Source organism: Camelus ferus, chromosome 4 (genome assembly GCF_009834535.1).
Source record: "Camelus ferus isolate YT-003-E chromosome 4, BCGSAC_Cfer_1.0, whole genome shotgun sequence".
Lineage (NCBI taxonomy): Eukaryota > Metazoa > Chordata > Mammalia > Artiodactyla > Camelidae > Camelus > Camelus ferus.
The window spans coordinates 63,920,152-63,939,992 of NC_045699.1; the positions used below are offsets into that span (position 1 = coordinate 63,920,152).

Genomic DNA, 19,841 nt, shown 5'->3' on the forward strand with positions numbered 1-19,841 from the left:
GACTCACCCTATGACCCTATCCCAAAGCTCGGAGCCTCAGTTTCCTCTATTTCAGGGAATGGTGCCCCCACTCTCCCAGCCTCTCAAGCTTAGAAACCTCCCTGTCCTCAACCCCACATCCAACCAATCACTGGGTGCTGTTGGTTCCCTTTTCTAAGTATCTCTGTGACCTATCCCCTCTCCATGGCCACCACTGCCCTCCTCAACCAGGCTCCCATCATGTGCCCCTCCAAGGCCAAGCTCCAAGCCTGTCACCCCTGCAAAACAATCTCCACACAGGGGCTACAGTGAGGTTTCCAGCATGCACACTTTATCCTGTTTCCTGCCCTGCTTAAAGTCCTCTGGTAGCTCCACTCAGCCCTTAGGATCTGGTCCAAAATCCTTGGAGTTTATGAAGCCCCAAAGACCATATCATCTCTGGCTCATCTCCTCCCTAACCTTCGGGATCCCTCACCCCACACGCAGGCGCAGTCCTGGTCAGCCACAATGGAAGATCAGTCCCCTCTGAAGCACTTTCCCACCCCAGGCCTTTGCATAGTCTGCTGCCCCCACCACCTCCCCCAACCCCGTGGCTCCCAGCACCACCTTCTCAGCACTGGTCACACCGACTTGTAAATGTCAGGTTTCTTGGCTCTCCCTTCCACCCTTGGCATTCCTGGGAAAGGATCAGGAAAATTTGCCTTTGTGTCCCCAGAGGCACACTTCCACCCGAAGGTGCACTCTTAAATGCTTTTGAATGTGTGGAGGAACCAGCCCAGAAAATGCGCTCTGGTTACAGCCTTGCCTGCGTTGGAAAATGCAAGCCACTGCCGGTTGAATAAACAGTCTCGGTCTAAGGTTGAACTCAGTGCTAGAGCGCGGAGGCCTCGGCCAGTCCCTGCTCTCAGACGTACCCCCAACTCAGCTGTCTCTCGGACAAGGAGCGCAAGGGGAATGGCGGTGGGGGCACGGTTAGCTCAGGCCGCGCTGCGCGCCTGTGACGAATTAATCTCCCCCAAAACACAAGTGTCTCCTGACCCTGGAAATTTAGCTTCCCCAACCTAGCCAGTGGTCTCGGTTCCCAATTCCTTAATAAAAAAGGAGAGGAAATCGCCTTGCCCACCCCAGCCCCTTCCTGCCGAGTGGACGGTCCCGGGTTCCCGGCTCCAGATGGGAGCACTTCCTGGCCTCTGAAAGGAGGAAGGGCAAGCTGGGTGCAGAGCCCTTGCTGTGCGTCTGGGTCCTGGGGCACATACCCTCTCCACAACCATGTTAAGTGGGGACTCTGGCACCCAATTTCCGCACGTGGAATCAGAAGTTCAGAGTGGATGAGTGACTTGCCCAAGACCACACAGAGTGTGTGCGGCAGGGGTTGAGGTGCCTTCCGAGATGCAAAAAAAAACACTAGAACCTTTGGAAGCAGCCGGACGGGAGATGTGTAGAGTTGAATCCCGAGGGTATGATCAGGAAAGGGGTATTGGCTGACAGACTCGCATCCCTTCTCCGGGCCTTGGGTCCTGGAAACTCCGGCTCGCTGGGCCTGGGGCCCCGCCAGCTCCAGTAGGTGGGGAGTGCATTCCCAGGGAGCCGAAAGAGCCGGGAAGCAGAAGGGCCCGGACTTAAGAGGCAGGCTAGAGTGGACAGGGCTCCAGCCTGCGGTCTTCGTGCTCCGGCGTCAGGGCGCTGCACCAGAGTGTAAGCTCCCGGATCCTCGCGCTAGGCTTTACGGATCCCTCGTTCTCCGCCAGAATGCATCCAAGACTCCCCGCGCATCCCTGATCTTTCCACTCCAAGAGTCCGCGACACCCGGGCGCGTTCAGCGTCTACCATGGCCGCTTACAGTGCCCTCATCCCCTTGCTCTGAGACAGGAGCTGCTAGAGACCTCTGAGCAACTTTCTCACCCTCCGCGTGTCGCCCCAATGCCAGAGGCTGTCCCCAGCTATCGGATCTCCCCACTGTCGCCGTGTCTCCGCCCAGTCAAACGAAATCGTCCTCACGTTGGGTCCTTGGATGGGGATGGGGATCATGATGCAGTTTTGGATGCATTTCGGGCCGCTTCTGAAGCGTGTCCCCCACCCGGGGAAAGGCTCAGTGGCACAAACAAGGGGCACGAGGAAGCTTACGGATCGAGGCTGTGACAAACCGACAGACTCCTTCCCAGGCGGGCTGCGAGGCCCGAGCCGCCGGATTCCGGAAGCAGCGAAATCGGCGGCGGAGACAACGAAACTTCAAGAAAGGGGTGTTCGGGAGCTGCGAAGGGAGCGCCAAAGGGATTAGGGGGCGCGGCCACCGCACCCCAACCCCCAGCCTTATGCGCGCCCCTCCCTGGATCCCCGCGCGCGCCGCAAGGCCAAGGCGCAGAACACAGAGGTGCTTTAGGGATGGAGAGGTGTGGACCGAGGCTGCTCATCCAGGCGTCTGCTAAAGGGAGTAGAGTCGGCAATGGGCACCTCTGCGCCCTCTCTCACCGGAGCAGGGAACGGAGATATCTGGGTATTCGTGGCTGTGCGGAGGGAGCTGTGAGCCACTGACCAAGTCAGGCTCCTTCTCCCGGCCTACCTCTCCCGGATACCGAGTAGGAACTCGGTAATTATTTATTGGATGAATGAGCCTCAACGAAGGAACCCACCGGAGTTTCACTACGACCACTGCCCCATTACTAAGCGACCCCTTCTCAGCATGAGGAAGCCGAAGCTCAAGAGTGGGAAGGCCAATGTTAGTTAAGAAGCCAGTGAGCAAACGCGCTGAAACTCAAACCGATGTTCACTTGTTTTGCGTTCAGGACTCTCACTTGATGGCCTTAGACAGATTCTATGAAGCAAACAAGGGAGAGATCAGAGGTGGAGCCCTTTCTATTCCTTCAGCTCCTTCCCTTCGGCGCAAACCCTTAGAAGAAGCCAGAAACAACAGAACCAGCAATTAAGAGGTTAAAACACCCCGCTCCTCGGAGGTCCCAGCCTGAGGCCCCTCCCCCGAACTCTTCGCTCCCCCAACATCTGTCCCCCAACAGCTGGCGGCCGCTGGGCCGCTCTCTGCCGCGGTGGGGGGCCGCTTCCCAGCTCAGAGCCTCCCCTGGGACCCTCGTTCTGGGGGAGGGGGTGGGGTCCTCCCGCTGGAGTCCGCCGTCCGAACTTGGGCTCAAGGTGGAAGTAGAGAGAGAAGGCTGCGGGCTTGCCCTAAGTCACACCGGCCCAGCTGGGGACTGGAACTTCAGTAGGCAGCTCCCCCTCCCTTCCAGGCCCAGCCCAGGGCACACTCTGAACCCCACCCCCATTAACGCAAGGAGAGGTAGTTAACCCTTCACTCGCCACTCTCATGGTTCAGAGACAAGAGGGCCAGGGATCCTGGTGACCCGATCCTGGCAAAGTTGCTCCAGTCACTGGATCTCTGAGGCGGTCACTCCTGCCCAAGTACTCCCAGGGCCCACCTAGAGAGAGTCCCATGTCAGAGCACAGTGGGTGCTCACTGTAGGAAGCAGACCAGACTGGGCAAGGACTCTAAGGGCCGTCAGAGGGGGGTCTTTGCCAGTCCATGGGCCCCACCTTGCACAGGAGGCTGCTGACACATCTAGAGAAGAAGAATACTGAATATTTAGACACAGGGATGGTGAGTCAGGCAGCCATAGAGCTCATCCAAGTTCTGCCGCTTATTAGCTGCATGACCTCGACACTCAGGGCTTCAGTTTCTCCTCCTATGATGTAAAGATTATGACAGTATGATACTCACAAGGTGGATCGGAGGATTCAATGAAATAAAGCAATGGTTCTGGGGTTAGAGAAGAGCTCTTGACAGTGTCTGAAACCCCTATCCAGTCCCTCTTCCACAATCTCTTGTGACCCTGGGCGTGGCACTTTCTTCTCTCTCGGGACATCTTCTCCCCAGCTATACAATAGGCACGATGCTTTAGGAGGCTGGGGGAGCCAGAAGGGCACTGCAGATCAGTCTCTGCCTGCCTTTGGGGGGCAGCAGCCACAGGGTCAGTGGGCAGGAGGAAGCTGTCTCGGGTTTTGATTGCCGAGGACAGTGGAGATGTGAATGCCACAGAAAGGAATGCTATTTTTCCCCAGAACTTTTTTCCCTCCACTTCTTGGAAGAAAATAGAAAAATGGTCTTAATAACAACAACAAAAAAGTGAAAAAATTAAAAGCAGTACATATTTTCCTAGTGGTAATTTTTTTTTCTGCCAGATCTCAGAGAGTGAGGGGAGGTGGCAATCTGATTGAATCCACAAAGGTTGGTGAGGTCCCTGTTTGGATAGTGTTGGAGAAACTGAGGCAGAGAGGCCCAGCAACCTCATTGAGGGCATACAGCCAGTAGAAAACCAACCCCTTCCAACAATGCAAAGCCAAGAGCAGCCCTGGTCCTCCAGACTCTCCCAGGATCTGCAGCCTCCTGCCCCAGTGAGCTTGGAGTGCCTTCCTAACTTCTAGATTCCTGAGCCCCCAACTTCCAGTTTTGCCAAAAGAGACTGAAGGGGGATCTACAGGCCGATGTCATGACGGAGGGGCAAGATGGGGAGTAGAACCAAGAACAAACCCTTCCCTGGGGGATAAGACTGAAAGGCAGAGGACCTCAGAAGCCACCAGCGCCCCCTCCAGGGATCTTGGCCACTTCATCCCTCTCTGCATCCTGTTCAGAGATCTTGGCCTCTCCTTGGGGTGAGTACTCCAGTCCATTTCCCATCAGACCCTTGACCTTGGGCTTCAGGAAACAGAGGGCTAGAGAATCTCAGCACATGAGCTCCAGCTCTAGAGAGGGGCTCTGCCTTCCACGACTCCACCACCACCAGGAAGAGCTCTCTTTCAGCTCTCTCCAGGAAGAGCTCCCTTACAGCAGCCACCCAGAGCCTGGGGTGCCACTCAGAGCAGACAATAGTCCCTGCCTGGAGCTCTGCCTGCTTTTTTCTCTCCTTTTTGTGGGTTTTATTATTTTTGTTACAGGTGGGGCTTCCAGGGATGAGTTATGCCCTCAGGGAGACCTGGCTGGGGGAGAAATGATCAGAAGAGCCACAAGACTTCCTTCATCCCAGGGAATGCCAGCTTTTATTCCCTCCATTTTCTTAACCAAAAATCTGTTTTAGTTTTGCTTTTGGGGTTCTTGTCACTGGAAAAGGATTCATGCTCAGAACCTGCAGCCCAGAAGCAGCCCAGCCCACCCCTCATCCCCAAACTGCCTGAGGAAATAGCAACAGAGGATCGTGCCTGGAATCCACCCGGCCAATGGTGACAATGGTGACACCCATAACACCTACCAGTTAGGGAGCTTCTACTGACCCTTCTTCCTTTCACTGGTCTCCTTGACAGCTCATAGAGAGAACCCTGATTGTAGGACATGGAGGGCAGAGAGATGCAGTGATTTGCCCAAGGTCACACAGTGATTCAGCGCTGGCCAGATGAGCCCTGTCTCTGTGTCTCTCCACAACAGCTGCACCAGTGGGAAGAGGGACTCCGCATTCAGTGGAGGCGCTGAACAGTGGGGTCAGGATCTGAGTTTGACTAATCCTTGAAGATCTAATAAAGCACATCAGCCAAGGAGGCCTGTCCAGACTGGGCATGAGACACAGCGAGGACATGTGGGCAAGTGACTCACAGGGCTGTCAGGTCCGTCATCACCAGGAGGGCCAGGAGAGGGGTCCGGGCCTGCCTTCCTCTACAGGAAGAGGCCTGCTGCGTTTCCCAGGCTGGAGACCTGTCCCTGGCTAGCTGATGAATCCAAGGGGCCCTGAAAAGCAGCTGGCTTGTTTTTGTTGTTGTTGTTGTTGTTGTTGTTGTTGTTGTTTTAACCAACTGAAGTCAGACCTAGAGCAGGGAGCTGGCTAGATAGAGACTCTAAGCTCCATTTCCTGCCTTGGCCAGCTAAGAGTCAGATGAGACAGCAGAGGAGAGATGTGACACTCTGGTTTCACATCACACAATGATAATCCTGCCCTCCACCACACACACCACAGCCCACATCCACAAATCCACATTCACGTCAAACCTCTGAGCTCTCAGTGCCTGAATTAAGACCATAAGCAGAAATGCCCCTTCAGAGGAGGAGTGTGTGGTGGGGTGCGGAAGGACAGGATTTCAGAATCCTCACCCTCTCACCTCTGGATCACAGTCCAGATGTAATCTTGCTCTGACACACAAGGTCCCAACATTCACACAGACATGCATTCCTGACACTCACACATGAACATGAACATGCTTTTTGTAAAGGAACGCTCATGCTGTCCAAATGCCCCTCACCCTGCTCAGTGACACACCCAACCCCCCCCCCAGCCCCACCACACAGATCGGGACAAGACAGACACAATACCCTCCTTGCACACAAAGTCCTAGGCCACCTGGCAGAACCGCCCCTCCCCATGCACACCCCAGCGCACATCCTTTTACACCCATGTACCAAAGAAGAGTCCAGTTCTTGTACCAGGCTTCCTAAGGTTTCTTCAGAGCACCTCAGCCCCCAATGCTGCAAACTCCCCTGGGAGTCAAGGTCTTCTCTTTCCAAGCTCCTAGATACTCAATGCCAGGGGTTGGGGGGCGACATTGCCTTCCACCACATTCCCTGACTCAGGGGATCAGGGGATCGTTCTGGGGCTGGGGTCTTCCCAGGAAGACTGAAGCCATGGCCTCTCCTGAGGCCAGGACCGGAAGGATGTCTGCGGACTGAGCGGTGGTGGTTATAGGGGAGTAGCTTTCTCCACTTCCTGAGAAAGCCCTTGGGAACAGGCGTCCCTCCCAGGAACCAATCCCACTCCACTCTCTTCCAGCTCCATAGGCCGGATGGCCCGGCTTCAGGCCTGCTTCATGCTTCCCCACCGGGAGCAGGCAGGCTGCCGCTACTCCTCTGACCTCGCAGTGACCTCGACCCCATGACCAGGTCAGGCTTGAGCCGCGTGGTGAGAAGAGAGGCTCGTGCAAGTGGTTCAGAGATGCGGCGGGAGGGTGAGCCCGACTGCGGTCTAGAGGGGCCGGGACGCGGCACTGCGGCGCGGAGAGCTCAGCCCAGGGTGACCCTACTCGGGACCCTGGCTGAGGCGCCCAACTCCGCCTTCCTGTCCTGGTGGCCCAAAGTCAGCGCCTAGACCCGGGAGAGGCTGAAGCCGGGTCCGAAAGGATGACGGAGCTGGAACAGGCGCCTGGGACCCAGACGGGACCCCAGGCTGGAAATTACTACACTCGAGCGACGCGGGGGTAGAAGTTGAGGCGCAGCCGGAGACTGAGGTCCGGGATTAGATCGAGGCGCTTGAAAATGGGTTTGGATCCGAGTCTAACGCGAGGAGAGTACTTGGGGCCAGAGCAGACTCGAATGCAGCCTCGAACCGGGCCGGGGTCAGAGTGAGGGAAAGATTCTGGAGCCCAGCTCAGGGTCCTGCCCAGGAGAGACGCAGGCATGGCTGGAGTAGCAGTAGGGTTGGAACCCACAACCGGAGCGCACCAGAGTTGCAGCCAGATTGTGGCTGGGATACGAGCGGGTCGGGGCCAGAGCTGGGGACATCAGAGCTGGACCGACGCACTGGAAGTCGGAACTGGAGCCTAAGACTCGGGCAGGACCCGAGACGGAGCCAGAGACGCGACCAAGACAGAGTGGGCCACAGCAACCGGAGGCGGGTCACCTGTCCGAACCTGTTCGGGCACTGGCACCGGGGCTGCAGCTTCCTGACGCTGAGGGCCGGAGAGTTGGGCCCGCGCGGCCGCCAGGAGTGCACTCGGGACACGCGGGCTTGGGAGTCAGAGACACGCGCCACACAGGCGGTCTTCGCGCGTGCCGGGGGCCTGCCTGCGGCGACATTGCTGGCCCAGCGGCTGCAGCCTACCTGAAGTAGTCCATCTTGCAGAAGATTTCCTTGTTCTTGATGTAGCAGCTGTTTTGCTGCCTCAGCGACGTGCGACACACGGAGCACTCGAGGCACCGCACGTGCCAGATGAGGTTGTTGACCTGGGGAGGGTGTGGAGGTGGGGGGCGTCTCAGCGCCGGCCTCTTCTCACACCCGGCCCCAGCCTCCCCTACCCCATTTGCAGACAGAGACGCTGGGGCTCTGAAGGTGCATGGGACTTCCCTACTTTCCTTCTGTAACGCTGAAGCTCCGGGAGGTAGAAGTAAACTCTGCACTCAGGCCATTTTTCAGACTGGAACCCGGGGGCTCAGAGAGACCCTAAGATTTGCCCAAAGCTGCGAAGTCAGGCAGCGGCTAAGCCAGGATTCGAAATTCAGCGCTGCTTCCCTGTAGTCCTCTGGGTTACAACCCACACCCTCCCAACATCCTGCCCCTGTCTCACCTTAAGCAGATATCGGTCCAGGATCTCGAGGCCGCAGCTGGAGCAGATGTTCTTGCCGGCGGACGGCACGGAGGAGGCGGCAGAGGGTGGTGAGCAGACAGATGGCGTGCTGGGCGTACAGGGAGAGGCCCGACCCTCGTCCTTGTCCAAAGCGCCTGCCAAAGCCTCAGCATCCGACTGAGCCTGCAGTAGCGGAGAGAGGAAGAGCCGAGCGCTGAGCTGAGGGCTGAGCCGGATGCCCAGAGTTGCTGCTGCCTCGGAGACAAATCTGCGGCCCAAGCGAACCAACTGACAACGAAATCCCCCCGAGACGACAATGCCACGGGCTACAGGACAGGAAAGGAAGAGCCTACTGGAGAGGAAAGGACGGCTCCAACTTTTAGCACGCGCGTCCTAGATGCCAAAAGCGGTCAAAGCTCACATTCCTGGCCAGAAAACCGAGGCTCGGAGAGGGGCGGCGCCCTCCGGGAGTCCCCTAGCACACAAGCAGCCGTTCGGGGCCGGAAAGCTGGGTCATTTCCTCAGGGCCCGGCCGCCGGGGGACCAGGGACCGAAGGTAGGGCCGAACGAACTCACCATGGCGGGTGGCGCGGTCCCTTCAAGGCAGCGGGTGGTCGCTTTGCAGCCGGACCCTGGCTGGGCCATCACCTGGGGGAGGGGGGAGGGAACGCAGGCGGCGGCTGCTGCAGAACTGGCTCCGCGCAGCCTGAGCCCAGCGCCTCCCCGCGCCTGTTATATAAACCCGCGCGGAACAATGAGTCCTAACTTTGTAGTGGGCATTTAAAGCCCTTCCCCACAAAAGCGGTGTCTCTCTAATGAAGCAATTTGAATTTGGATTGGATTTTTTCCCTCTCTCTCCCCCTCTCCCTGCACTTAACCCGTGGCTCTTGAAGTAATCGCTTAGTTCCCTTGCAATCCAAGCCTCTGAGGGGGAAAAAAAAACACGCGCACACACACAAACTACCTGCAATTAGAAATTGTCGTGAATGCCCAAGATAAGAGGTAGCCAGAGTGTCAATTCCAACTGTCAATCAGTGAGATCCATCAGGCCGCCCAAAGAATTGCAAATTTGATTTTTTAATGGTAGTAATTAAAAATCGAATTTTTTCTTCTTCCACCCTCCCCCCTTCCTCGCTCCCTTCTCCTCCTCTCGACACAAAATGCAAAAAGGAGAAAAGAGAAAAAGAAAGAAAATAAAAAAGAGATGGGGGGTGGCGTTTGAGGAAAATAAAACCCGAAGCGCTGGGAGCATCAGCTCGACCGCGTCCGCCCCGCGCGCGCGGCGAAATAGATGCGGGGATACTGCCGAAGATTCAGGCGCCTTTCGAGGGCCAGTCGGAGGGAAACCCAGAGCAAAACGGGGGCTAGATTGGGGTCGAAATGGGACCAAAAAGAGAAAACGCAGACGTCCAAGAGGAGGAAAAAGCACCCTCCAGCCCCTCGGAGCGCCAGGGACCGGCTCCGTGCCGCGATTCTCAGCGTTGCGTCCGCACAACCCCCGGCGCATCGGCGCTATCAGCGCCTATTCAGACGGACAATACCCGCCTCGCCTCCTCTTGATTCGCCTGTGTCTTTGCTAAATCGCTTTTTGAGAAATTCCTCCAACATTTGCATAATGTGTTCCCACTTTCCGCGACCCCCCCGCCTCGTGCTCGCGCGCGCTCACACATTCACATATACACACTCCCAGGCGCACCCCCGCACCCCTCCTCCTTACGACTGCCCGCCACCCGGCCCGGCCCGGCCCGGCCCGGCCCGGCCGGGTCTCGGCCCCTGCCCGACCCCGGCCCAGACGGCTCACACGCTCGCTCGCTCGCTCACCTGGTCGGTGGCGGGGCCGCCCTCGGCCGGCAGCCGGCAGCCCTCGGGCAGCGCCGGGGCGGCGTTCTCATGCTTCCAGTACATGGGCCGGGAAGCAGCGGGCTCAGCCGGCGCTCGGCGCGGAGAGCCGCGCCGAGGACGGCCACGGCCGCAATGGGTGCAAAGGCTGAAGCAGGAGCTGGAGGAGAGCGGAGGCGCCGGACCCGCCGCCCCGGGCCCGGCCCCAGCCCCCGCCCCCGGCCCGCGCGCCGCCCTGGCCTCCCTGGCTGCTGCCGCCGCTGCCTCGGAAGAAGGTCCCGACAAACTTGGAGAGGCCCCCGCCCCCTCCTTCTCCTCCTCCTCCTCTCGCTCCTCGTAGTCCTCCTCCTCCTCCTCTCCCTCCTCCTCGTCCTCCTCCCCCTCCAGCTGCGGCGGCGGCCGCCCTGCCTCTGGAGCCCCGCTCGGTTCAAGATGAGTCATGCGTGACCAATCCCCTCCCCGCCAAGGGAGAGCGAGACACACACAGCGAGGCAGCGACCCAGAGACACACACACAGACATATAGACACACAGAAACTCCGAGCTGCTGACGGAGAGACTCAGAGACACGCTGACATACAAAGGCACCAGCAGGCACACATGCACACGGCTCTCACTACCGCCCCTCCCTCAAGGGACACCCACAGCCCTCAGGCACAGCCCCACTTACAGGTACAAGAGGGACCCAAGGTCACAACTTGGGCTGAGATGGGTTTCGTATAAAGTCACACATTATATTCTGTTGATGCAATCCCGTGCCTGGTACGTTTGTGTACATCCTGATGCAAATGATTACCTGTTCACATCATTTACAGGAGCACGAGGCATCCACACACACTCTTACACACCTGCGCAGCTGCCTCTGCTCCATAACAACCAAAGGGCATACCAGTTCCCAAGGGCTTGGGCTAAATCCCATCCTAAATGCACTGGGCTGGGTAGGGGAGGGAGAGGGCTGGAGTGGAGGTAGGATGGGGTAGGGGGCTTCCCCTGAACTCTCCAGGGAGGGATTTCCTGAGACCTCCCCCTTCTTTTCAGAGTTTGCTGAGCTATCCAGTCAATGCCTACCTCACCTTCTCTAGGGTTCTACTGACAGTGAGAGAGGTAGAGGAGGCAGAGAGGCCCAGGCATCTAGGTAGGAGACAGCTCCCAAACACTCAGACACAAAAGCCTCAAACTCAAAGACAGAGCCTTGCACACTCTAACACGCAACATACACACACACATGTGGACACTCACAGCCTGGGTTCCCTTCTCCACACACAAACTGAGCTTAGATATCCATCATCTTCTGAAACCAAATATGCACACTTAGACTTCCATCCGGCCCTACAGACACCACACATCCCACCTTGATGCAGTCAGACATACCATTACCTCCCTAGTTGCCCTCATTTACAAATGAAAACACCCTGCACAGCGGTTCTTACACTTGTACACATGCCCATTGTTAAGAGCACAGACTCCCATGGAGCTCCAACCCACGTAAAACCTCATGTCCTCTACTGAGACACCCACAGATATACACACATATCCCTACCCACAGATATACACACATATCCCTACAGATGGCGAAACAACCATTCATAGTCAGAAACAGCACACATACCTCTGCAGACACATGATTCCGAATCGTCACAGCTTCAGTCATGCACACACACAGGCACATTCTAACAGACACAGGCAGACAAGGGCATCTGTGTAATACTAAAGTCTCACACCAGCATCCTTGAAAGATACAAATATCTGTTCCTTTACAGACACCAAGGTACACAGAAATGGTTCCAGTCCTGGCCAGTGGCATCTCCCACCTCCTGCATCTCAGCCATTTATTGCTCTCTGACACAGACATTCACAGTGAAAAGTTTCTCTTTGGACCCAAATCTTTTCTAGTAAGAGCACAGTTGCAATGTGAAAGCTGCGTGTGTGTGTGTGCGTGCACATATGCACACAATATGTGCGCACACACACACGTGCACCCTAAAACATCCACAGTCCACAGATGAGCAACCTTCTCCTCTTCAAGTATCTTTTTTGGACATAATAAACCCAGCTGCTACTCCTCAGTATTTTGATTCATGGCAGGCTTGGCATTTTACAATCATGGCTTTTCTTTTCACAGTAACCAAGGAGGTAGTGTCTCTTATTGTACTCATTTCACTGATGAAGAAACTGAGGTTCAGAGAGATCATGTAATATGTCCAAAACGGTGCCACGTGGCTAATAATGAACAGGGCCGGGAACTCAAAACCAGATTCCTTTGACATTGGAGTTCATGCTCTTGATTTCTAGGCTACATACATGACCACGTCCACTGTATGCATACACACTCAGACATGCATATGCACACACACCTTTTCCATATTCTCTGTCAAAAGACCTGGGTGTGACTCCTGGCCTCACCATTTATGGGCTAAGTTTGCTTCATCATCTACAAAATGGGAATGATAGGGCGATCTTATCTCCTTCTTTCCTCCCCTTCTGGGTAGCTGGGGGGAGTGGGAGGTCATTGAATATTATACAAAGCTGCACATATGTCAGATGTGTGAGTGCGGGAGGACTCCAGGAAAGAAGAGGCCATGAGGTTGGTACTGGCTTTGCAAGCAAGAGATGTGGAGGACACTTGAGCTGAAATGAAAGGGCAGATGAAAGATGGGTGGATTCAGGAGAGAGAATAAAGTGTTTTAGGTATAGAGATGCCTGCCAAGATTCAGAGGCTGGACAAATAAGCTGTTGCAGTCCTGAGAAGGAATGTGAAGCTTATGCCCCTTGAGTGATAATAGTAATAATACAATCACTGTTTATTGAGCATTTCTGTGCCAAGCACTCTTTTACATGCGTTACGCTCTTTACCCTTTGGAGCAACCCTGTATGGAGGTTGTATTATTATACTTACTTCGTAGTTGAGAAAACAAGCTTACAGAAGCCTCATTTCAAGCTCTAGCACGCAGACTCCAAAACCCAAACTCTTACCTACTATTCTGCTCCTGAATTCTGATATGGCGCTCAGAAAATCAAAACCAGAATAAGAGGCATTAAATTTGGTAGGGAAGCACAAGGACTCTGGAGCCAGATTGCAGTGGTGCTAATCTTGACCTTGTCCCTTATTACAAGGAGGACCCTGGACAAGCTATTCAGCCACTCTTTAGTCTCAGTTTCCTCATCTGTAAAGTGGGGATGATAGCAGAGTCCACTTCTTGTGCTTGTGAAAATTAAGCAAATGAAAAAGGGCTCAAACCATGCCCAGAACACAGAAAGCAACCAATAAATATTAGCCATTGCTGCAGTATGGACTGGCTGCATTTTTCAGTTGTTATTCTAATAGGTGCCACATCAATTTTTTTTTTTTATGGAGGAAGGCAGGATGTAAATTAACCAAATAATCAACTATTCTGAATAACTGCAGAACCATTCTTCCAACCTAGGACTTGCCTGACTTCAAAGAGGACAGGAGTGAAATTACTTTGGAAGAGAAACTCCTGGCTCCAGCAGGAGAGTCCGGATAGGAGTGACCTTAGCAAAGTCAGGATTAGCAAACTCAGCACAGTCTCTTAGGATACTTGGTCTCTTCCTAACGGAGACTGTGGGCAGGTCACTTAGCATCTCTGAGCCTCAGTTTCCTTACTTGCAGCTAGGGGATAACAGTCCTCACCTCTCAGGATTGTGGTGACAATTAACCATATATTAAATACTACTGCTTTAAAAGTGTTGCCTCCATTCCTGGCACCGTATAAGCACCTTACATGTTCAAGGTTGTAAGTAGTCTATGTATACGATGTCATCAGCATCTGATATGTACATGTCCTGTGCACCCTGCATGTATGTCATCTCATCTAGTTCTCACCTCAGTCCTTCTCCTGGCCACTGAATGGGAAGTGGTCATCTCACCCTCCGGGGTGAGTTTTGCCATCCTCCTCCACCTGAGTCGAAGTCCAAGGTTTGAGTTTAAAAAGAGGTTTCATTAGTAACTGGATAATTCTGTGGGAGCGCCTCTAGCAGCAGTTTGGCCCCGCCAGGGAGTAATTCTAGGAAGGTAATGTGAGCTGGGGGAGGCTGGAGACCCAACTTCACATTTATTTACTCTGACAGCTAAATTGGTGAGCAAGGAGGGAAAATCAGATGAAAGGCATTTCAGAGTAAATACTAAATACAAAATTTAAACATACAGGTTGTGACAAATGGGAAGAGGGTGATGGGAAAAAAAACAGGCAGCACTGCCCTCCCTGGCTCAGGATCCTCTCCTCACCTTGTCACCTTGCTGGGCATTTCCTGTTTGAGTAGAGGAAAGAGCACAGAATGGGGGTATGGACCACATGACCCTAGGCAAGCAATTTAACTTTCGTGGCCTCAGCATCCTCATTGGTGAAATGTGTGTGTTATTTGAATCAGATGATTGTGGAAGTGATGGAGACAGTGCTAGCCTTGGATTCAGATAGACCTGAGGTCAAATCCCAGCCCAGCCACTTTCTGGCTGGGTGAACTTGGAAAAGTCACTTATCTGCACCTCGGCTTCCTAAACTATGGGGATAGTCTCAACCTCAGAGGAGAAAATGAGATAATCAGTGTGGAATGGTTTTTTAGACTTCAAAGTATATTGCAAATGCAAGTAGCTATGATCACGAAGTCGTTGGGGCCTCTTCCAGCTCTGATGTTCACCGTGTAAATTCAAGTCAGCAGACTTTAATGAGGCACTTACTCCAAACCAGCCTCCAGATGAGGCACAGGAAGCAGAGTAAACTGTGAGGAGCCCAGTCTATGGGGAGAGAAAGAGCCAGCATTTGCAGTGTAGTGACAGGTGCTACACACTGGGGAGCAGAGGGGCTAGAGAAGCAAGTGGGGGGGGGGAGCATTTAACCTGGCTTGTGGGGCAGGTATTGGGAAAGGTGTCCTAAAGGAAGTGATCTTTCAGTGGAGTCCTAAGGGATGAGTAAGTCTGAGGCAGGCTAGGACTGAGGAGTTGGATCAGGATGGAGGGTGGGTGTCCAGTTAATGGTCTGCTGGGGCCATGTTGGGAGATGAAGCTGAGGAGGTAGGTAGGAGCCAGATCATGGAAGGCTGAGCATTGTGTTGAGGAGCTGGGATTCTTCCTGAAAGCTCTGGGTCTATGAGCCACCAGTTCTACAGGAAGCAGCATCCTGTCTCTGTAGATGCAACATGGTATGATAGTTAGGGAGTCTGGGTTTGGAGCTGGGTAGCCTGAGTGAATACCTGACTCTATTACAGACTGGTTATAGGACCTAAGGTGGGCGACAAACTCTACGAGCCTTAGTTTCCTCAACCACCAAATAGGCATTAACAGCCCATTTACAAGTGTTGCGATGATTCCAGGAGACCAACATGCATCTCTAAGTTGAGAGCTTGGCACTGGCCTGGCATCCCGTAAGCACTCAGTCGCTAAGTGCCATTGTCATCTGTAAGAAGAGGGTATAATGGGGGCAGAGGGGGCACTAGCTAACCAGGCTGTCCTCAAGGGGCTAGATGTCTCCTCCTCAGGGAATTCTGCCCTGACCACACTGTCTGAAATATATCTCTCTTACTAATAATCTTTTTCCAGCAGAGGATGGATAAATCTTAAAAATAGCTAGGCTGGGATAAGCCTTGTATAGCATGCTAAGCAGGGGTTTGAGGATAGATTTGAGGGGGATGAGTCCTTCACTGAGTCCTGAAGATATTGCAATAATCTAAGGGAGAGGTGATGTGGCAGCTTCAGGGACAAGAAGGATGGAAAGAAGGAATATAATGAAAAGTTAATTATTGTATGTCACTTCATTATGCTATATATGATCACATGTTACATACATTTGTAATTATAACACATCCAGTTTCCTAAATAATCTTTACATATTTAAGCTGTACATGATATTATATAGGATCATACATATAATATATATAATACATGATTCTAAATAACATCATATATAATTTTAATATAAAAGGTTGATTATGTAGGAGACTGGATGTGAGGAGTAGGGGGAAGGAAAGTGTCAAAGATAACTTATAGTTCTCTAATTTTTAACTTATTTCTTATAAACATTATGCTGTTCCCAAAGACATGGAACACAGGAGCAACTGGTGAGGGGCCAGGGGGAGTAATGAGCTCAATTTTGGTTCAGAGTACCAGGGGAATGTCCAGGTGGAGGGGCCCAGGAGTGAACAGAACATACAGGTCTGGAGCTCAGAAGAGAGGCTGGAAGTGGAGAAAGAAGAGACGTCAGTGCAGAGAGGGCAGTTGTAACCAAGGGAGCTGAAACTTCCCGGCACCCAGGATTAACTCCACATGAAGGAGTAGAGTTGATTTGTTTACTTTCCAATTTCAGGGGGAAACAGCTTGTCCCCGAGGCTCATCTATTTTTCAATAAGAATCATTTTTTTATATTATACATTTTTAAAAAAAATATATAGTGATAAATGCTAAAGCAGAACCAGGTATTTAGGAAGCAGGGAGGCAGTTTACTGCCTTGAGGCGGGGTGGTGAGATGTGTTAGATGAATGGGGTGGAGCTGCATGGAAGGGACTTTCCAGGTGGAAGGAACAGCTTGTACAAGGATTCGGGGGGCTGGGAGGTTGCATTGTGCTTGGGGTGTACAAGCAGGTTCATTGGTAGGGGGAGAATGTGTATTGGGGCGCACTGCAGAAGGCCTCACACACCTGGCTTATCCTGTGGGTACAGGTATCTGGAAGTGTCTTAGCCCTTATGATCAGCTGTCATGATCACTTCACCTGGCTTTGCTCTTTTTTCTTCCTCCAATAGTTTTCTTAAACCTTTCTCCTGGCTTGTGTTTAAACATCCTTCGGCACTCAGTCAGGTGTTGCTTGCTCTGGGAAGTCATCTATGTCCTCACCTCCGTTTCCAGCTTGGTTAAGTGCCCATCTTCTGCGCTCCTGCAGCTCCCAAATCTTTCCTTTACACGAAGCGTACGGGGACCATGCTTCATTCTCTTTAGACCTTCCACGCCTGGCATGTGCAGATGGAGGAACGAACAACGTTCCTTCTGATGGGGTCACCCGCCAGCAAGCTTTTCTTTCAATGAGGAGAGGCCGTGTTTTCAGAAGAGGAAAACTTAATGTTTTTTAAGGCTGAATTTTAAATTCTATTTCTACCTGAGAAAGGTCACAGGGCAGATCAAAAATAAAAATGCCATTCTGTGTGATCAGTAATCCTAGCCAAGTAAGACTGAAAGCAGAGGAAAGAAGATGTCCTGGGATAAATTCTGACAGGTCTGTCTTTTTTCACCTGGGATTCAGTTCTCTCTCCAGAGACCATGAAGGAGAGCCTGCCTGAGAATGAAACCAACCCAGAGGAAGACACAATCAAGAGATAGACAGATCCCTGACCATATCATTTGAACACCTGCACTTTTTAGTTACATGAGCCAATAAATGTCCTACCAGAAGGTAGTTGGAGTAGGGTTTCTGTCATTTGAACAGAGTCCCGACTAACCTGCTCACACGACTGGGGCCAGAAGTCTAACTCAGGCACACCTAACGGCAAAGCTCTCTGGGCCGGTTTTCTCCCACATCCAAGGAGGAAATTTAGTCTGCACTTGTACAGTTTTTTTCAGTACAGCAATGCTGCTAGGCTTGGAGAGCCAATTCTCCATCCCAAAAGATGTAGGGGAGGCCAGAGACGTGATAAGGAAGCTGACAGCACTCACTGCACACCATTCTATCGCCTCTGTGCTTTTTTTTTTTTTTTTTTTTTTTTTTATTCTTTGCTTTTAACACCGAAACTGTTGACACCACAAAGGTTTAGAAAGACATTTTCACGAATGGAATGTAGTTTAGAGCTGGGGCTGGCAAATCTTTTCCGTGAAGGGCCAGATGGTAAATATTTTAGGCTTTGTGAGCCATAGTCTTTGTTGCACTACTCAACTCTGTAATTGTAGTGGGAAAATAGCCATGGACGATATGTAAATGAGTAGACGTGGCTATGTTCCAATACAGATTTATTTATGGACACTGAAATTCAAAATTCATCTAATTTTCATGTGACACAGAACAGTATTCTTGACTTTTTCCTCAGCCATTTGAAAATGCAAAAACCCTTCTTAGCTTGGTGGGCCGTACAGAGGCACAAGCCAGTTTGGTGACGCAACACCACCGGATTAGGATTCTACCTCATGCTCTCCCATTAACTGCGTGATCCTGGCCAAGTCACTCTCTCTCTCCGGGTTTCTGTTTTTTTTTTTTTTCCCGTCTGGACAATGAGGGGGCCACGTGGGATATCCTCTCAAGGCCCTTCAGTCCTTGAGTACCATGATTCTGATTCTATCAACAAACATTTATTAAGCATCTATTACATACCTGGCATTGCTTCAAATGTTGGGGATATAATAGTGAATAGACGTTCCTGCTCCCATGGAACTTACGATCTGATATAAAAAGAGAGAGGGAGTAATTTTGTATACTATGTTGGGTAATGATAATTGCTATTTAGAAAATGAAGAAGGGGACAAGGGTTAGGAAGTGACAGGACTATGATTTTAGAAAGGGACCGACCACGGAACAGAGACATGAACAAGTGAGGGAGTGGGCTCTGTGAACAGCCCATGTGAAAGCCTCATGGTAGGAGCTCCCTGTAGTAAAGGAAGAGCAAGGCCAGTGTGGCTGGCGGGTAACAGGCTACAGGGTGAGACGGGCAGTCAGGGACAGGTTCATTTAGGGCCTTGGTGTGATGGAAAGCCACTGGCATGCTCAGATTTGGAAAGGACTGCTTTGGCTACTGTGTGGGAAATTGACTCTAAGGAGGCACAGAGATAGTTCGGAATGTACTGCAATAGTTCAGGCAAGAGAGAAGGATGGTTTGAACAAAAATGGTAGTGTTGAAGGTGGTGAGAAGTGGTTGGATCCAAGATGTATTTTGAAGGTAGAGTTGACAGGATTTGTTGAAGGGTAGAAGGAGCTGAAGAGAAAAATAGAAATCAAGGATAAATCTGATGGAATCAAATCATATTTTAGGAACATAATCATTACATACAGGAAATATTTAACATTAATTTTGAAGGCAAGAATGAATCCTATTCTTTGTATAGCAGTATTAAAAACCACAGATACATTTGGTGATACAGAAATTAACTGTACATACTATAATAGACAAGGGAAAGCTCTAGAATACTTGGTTTTAAGAAACTTTTGCTGTTGATTTTTGACATGCTTTGAAAAATCTTTCCTCATGTGATTCATTTCCCCAATACTGAGAATCAACTGGTTAGGGTTATGTTTTGCATTTGATAAAACAGAAGCTGAGATTAAGTAGTTCATACCTCTCTCCTAAATATTTCCCTCTTCGCTCTTGTATAAATCAAAAGTGACTTCATTTTAGCTGAACAGTAAACCCACAAATAATTTTAAAGTATAGATAACTTCGTAGCAGAGTTGACCAAATTAGCATTTATATTTTACAAACCTTTCACCAAACTGCTTTCAGCATATTTATGACAGATATATTTATTCTTTTGAAACCTCTACTTTAAAACAGGGACTAAATGCATTCTGAAACTTTAGGGGACTTCCAAAAACAACTTCTTTCCAAATAGTTAAGAGTTACAGTGAGAACAGCCAATCTCTTTTCTCATCTCTAACAACAGAAGTAGGCAGGCATGAAGGGTGGAGAGAACTGCCTCTGAGGACACCTCTAGCCAGAGCCTTCTGCAGGGAAGGCACTTGGAAACAGCACCCCGCTGGGACCCATGGACCCAAGGGAAACGAGCCTCCCAGGGAGCTGCAGTCTTTACAGCAGGGGATGGATGAGAGAAGACA

General features: G+C 51.8%; 1 protein-coding gene and 1 long non-coding RNA gene across 7 annotated transcripts in view; one reads left to right on the forward strand and one right to left on the reverse strand.

The window, feature by feature from the left end:
- Nucleotides 1-10,606, reverse strand: part of LHX6 (LIM homeobox 6) — a 24,460-nt gene extending 13,854 nt beyond the window's left edge. Inside the window, exons 1-4 of one of the 6 annotated variants that reach the window (XM_032478359.1) lie at nt 10,066-10,599; nt 8,821-8,892; nt 8,245-8,427; nt 7,782-7,903 (exon numbers count right to left, since the gene is read on the reverse strand). In XM_032478359.1, coding sequence (XP_032334250.1) covers nt 7,782-7,903; nt 8,245-8,427; nt 8,821-8,892; nt 10,066-10,524 — 836 coding nt within the window. In that variant the 5' untranslated portion in view covers nt 10,525-10,599. Of the gene's footprint in view, nt 1-7,781; nt 7,904-8,244; nt 8,428-8,820; nt 8,893-9,700; nt 9,767-10,065 lie in introns of those variants that run through there. The other 5 variants (XM_032478357.1, XM_032478356.1, XM_032478361.1 and 2 more) reach the window with 5 other exon arrangements.
- The window catches only part of LOC116663257, an 18,981-nt gene continuing 7,561 nt past the window's right edge, over nt 8,422-19,841 (forward strand). The window contains exon 1 of the long non-coding RNA XR_004319473.1: nt 8,422-8,800. This is a non-coding gene — a long non-coding RNA (uncharacterized LOC116663257). The remainder of the gene's footprint in view (nt 8,801-19,841) is intronic.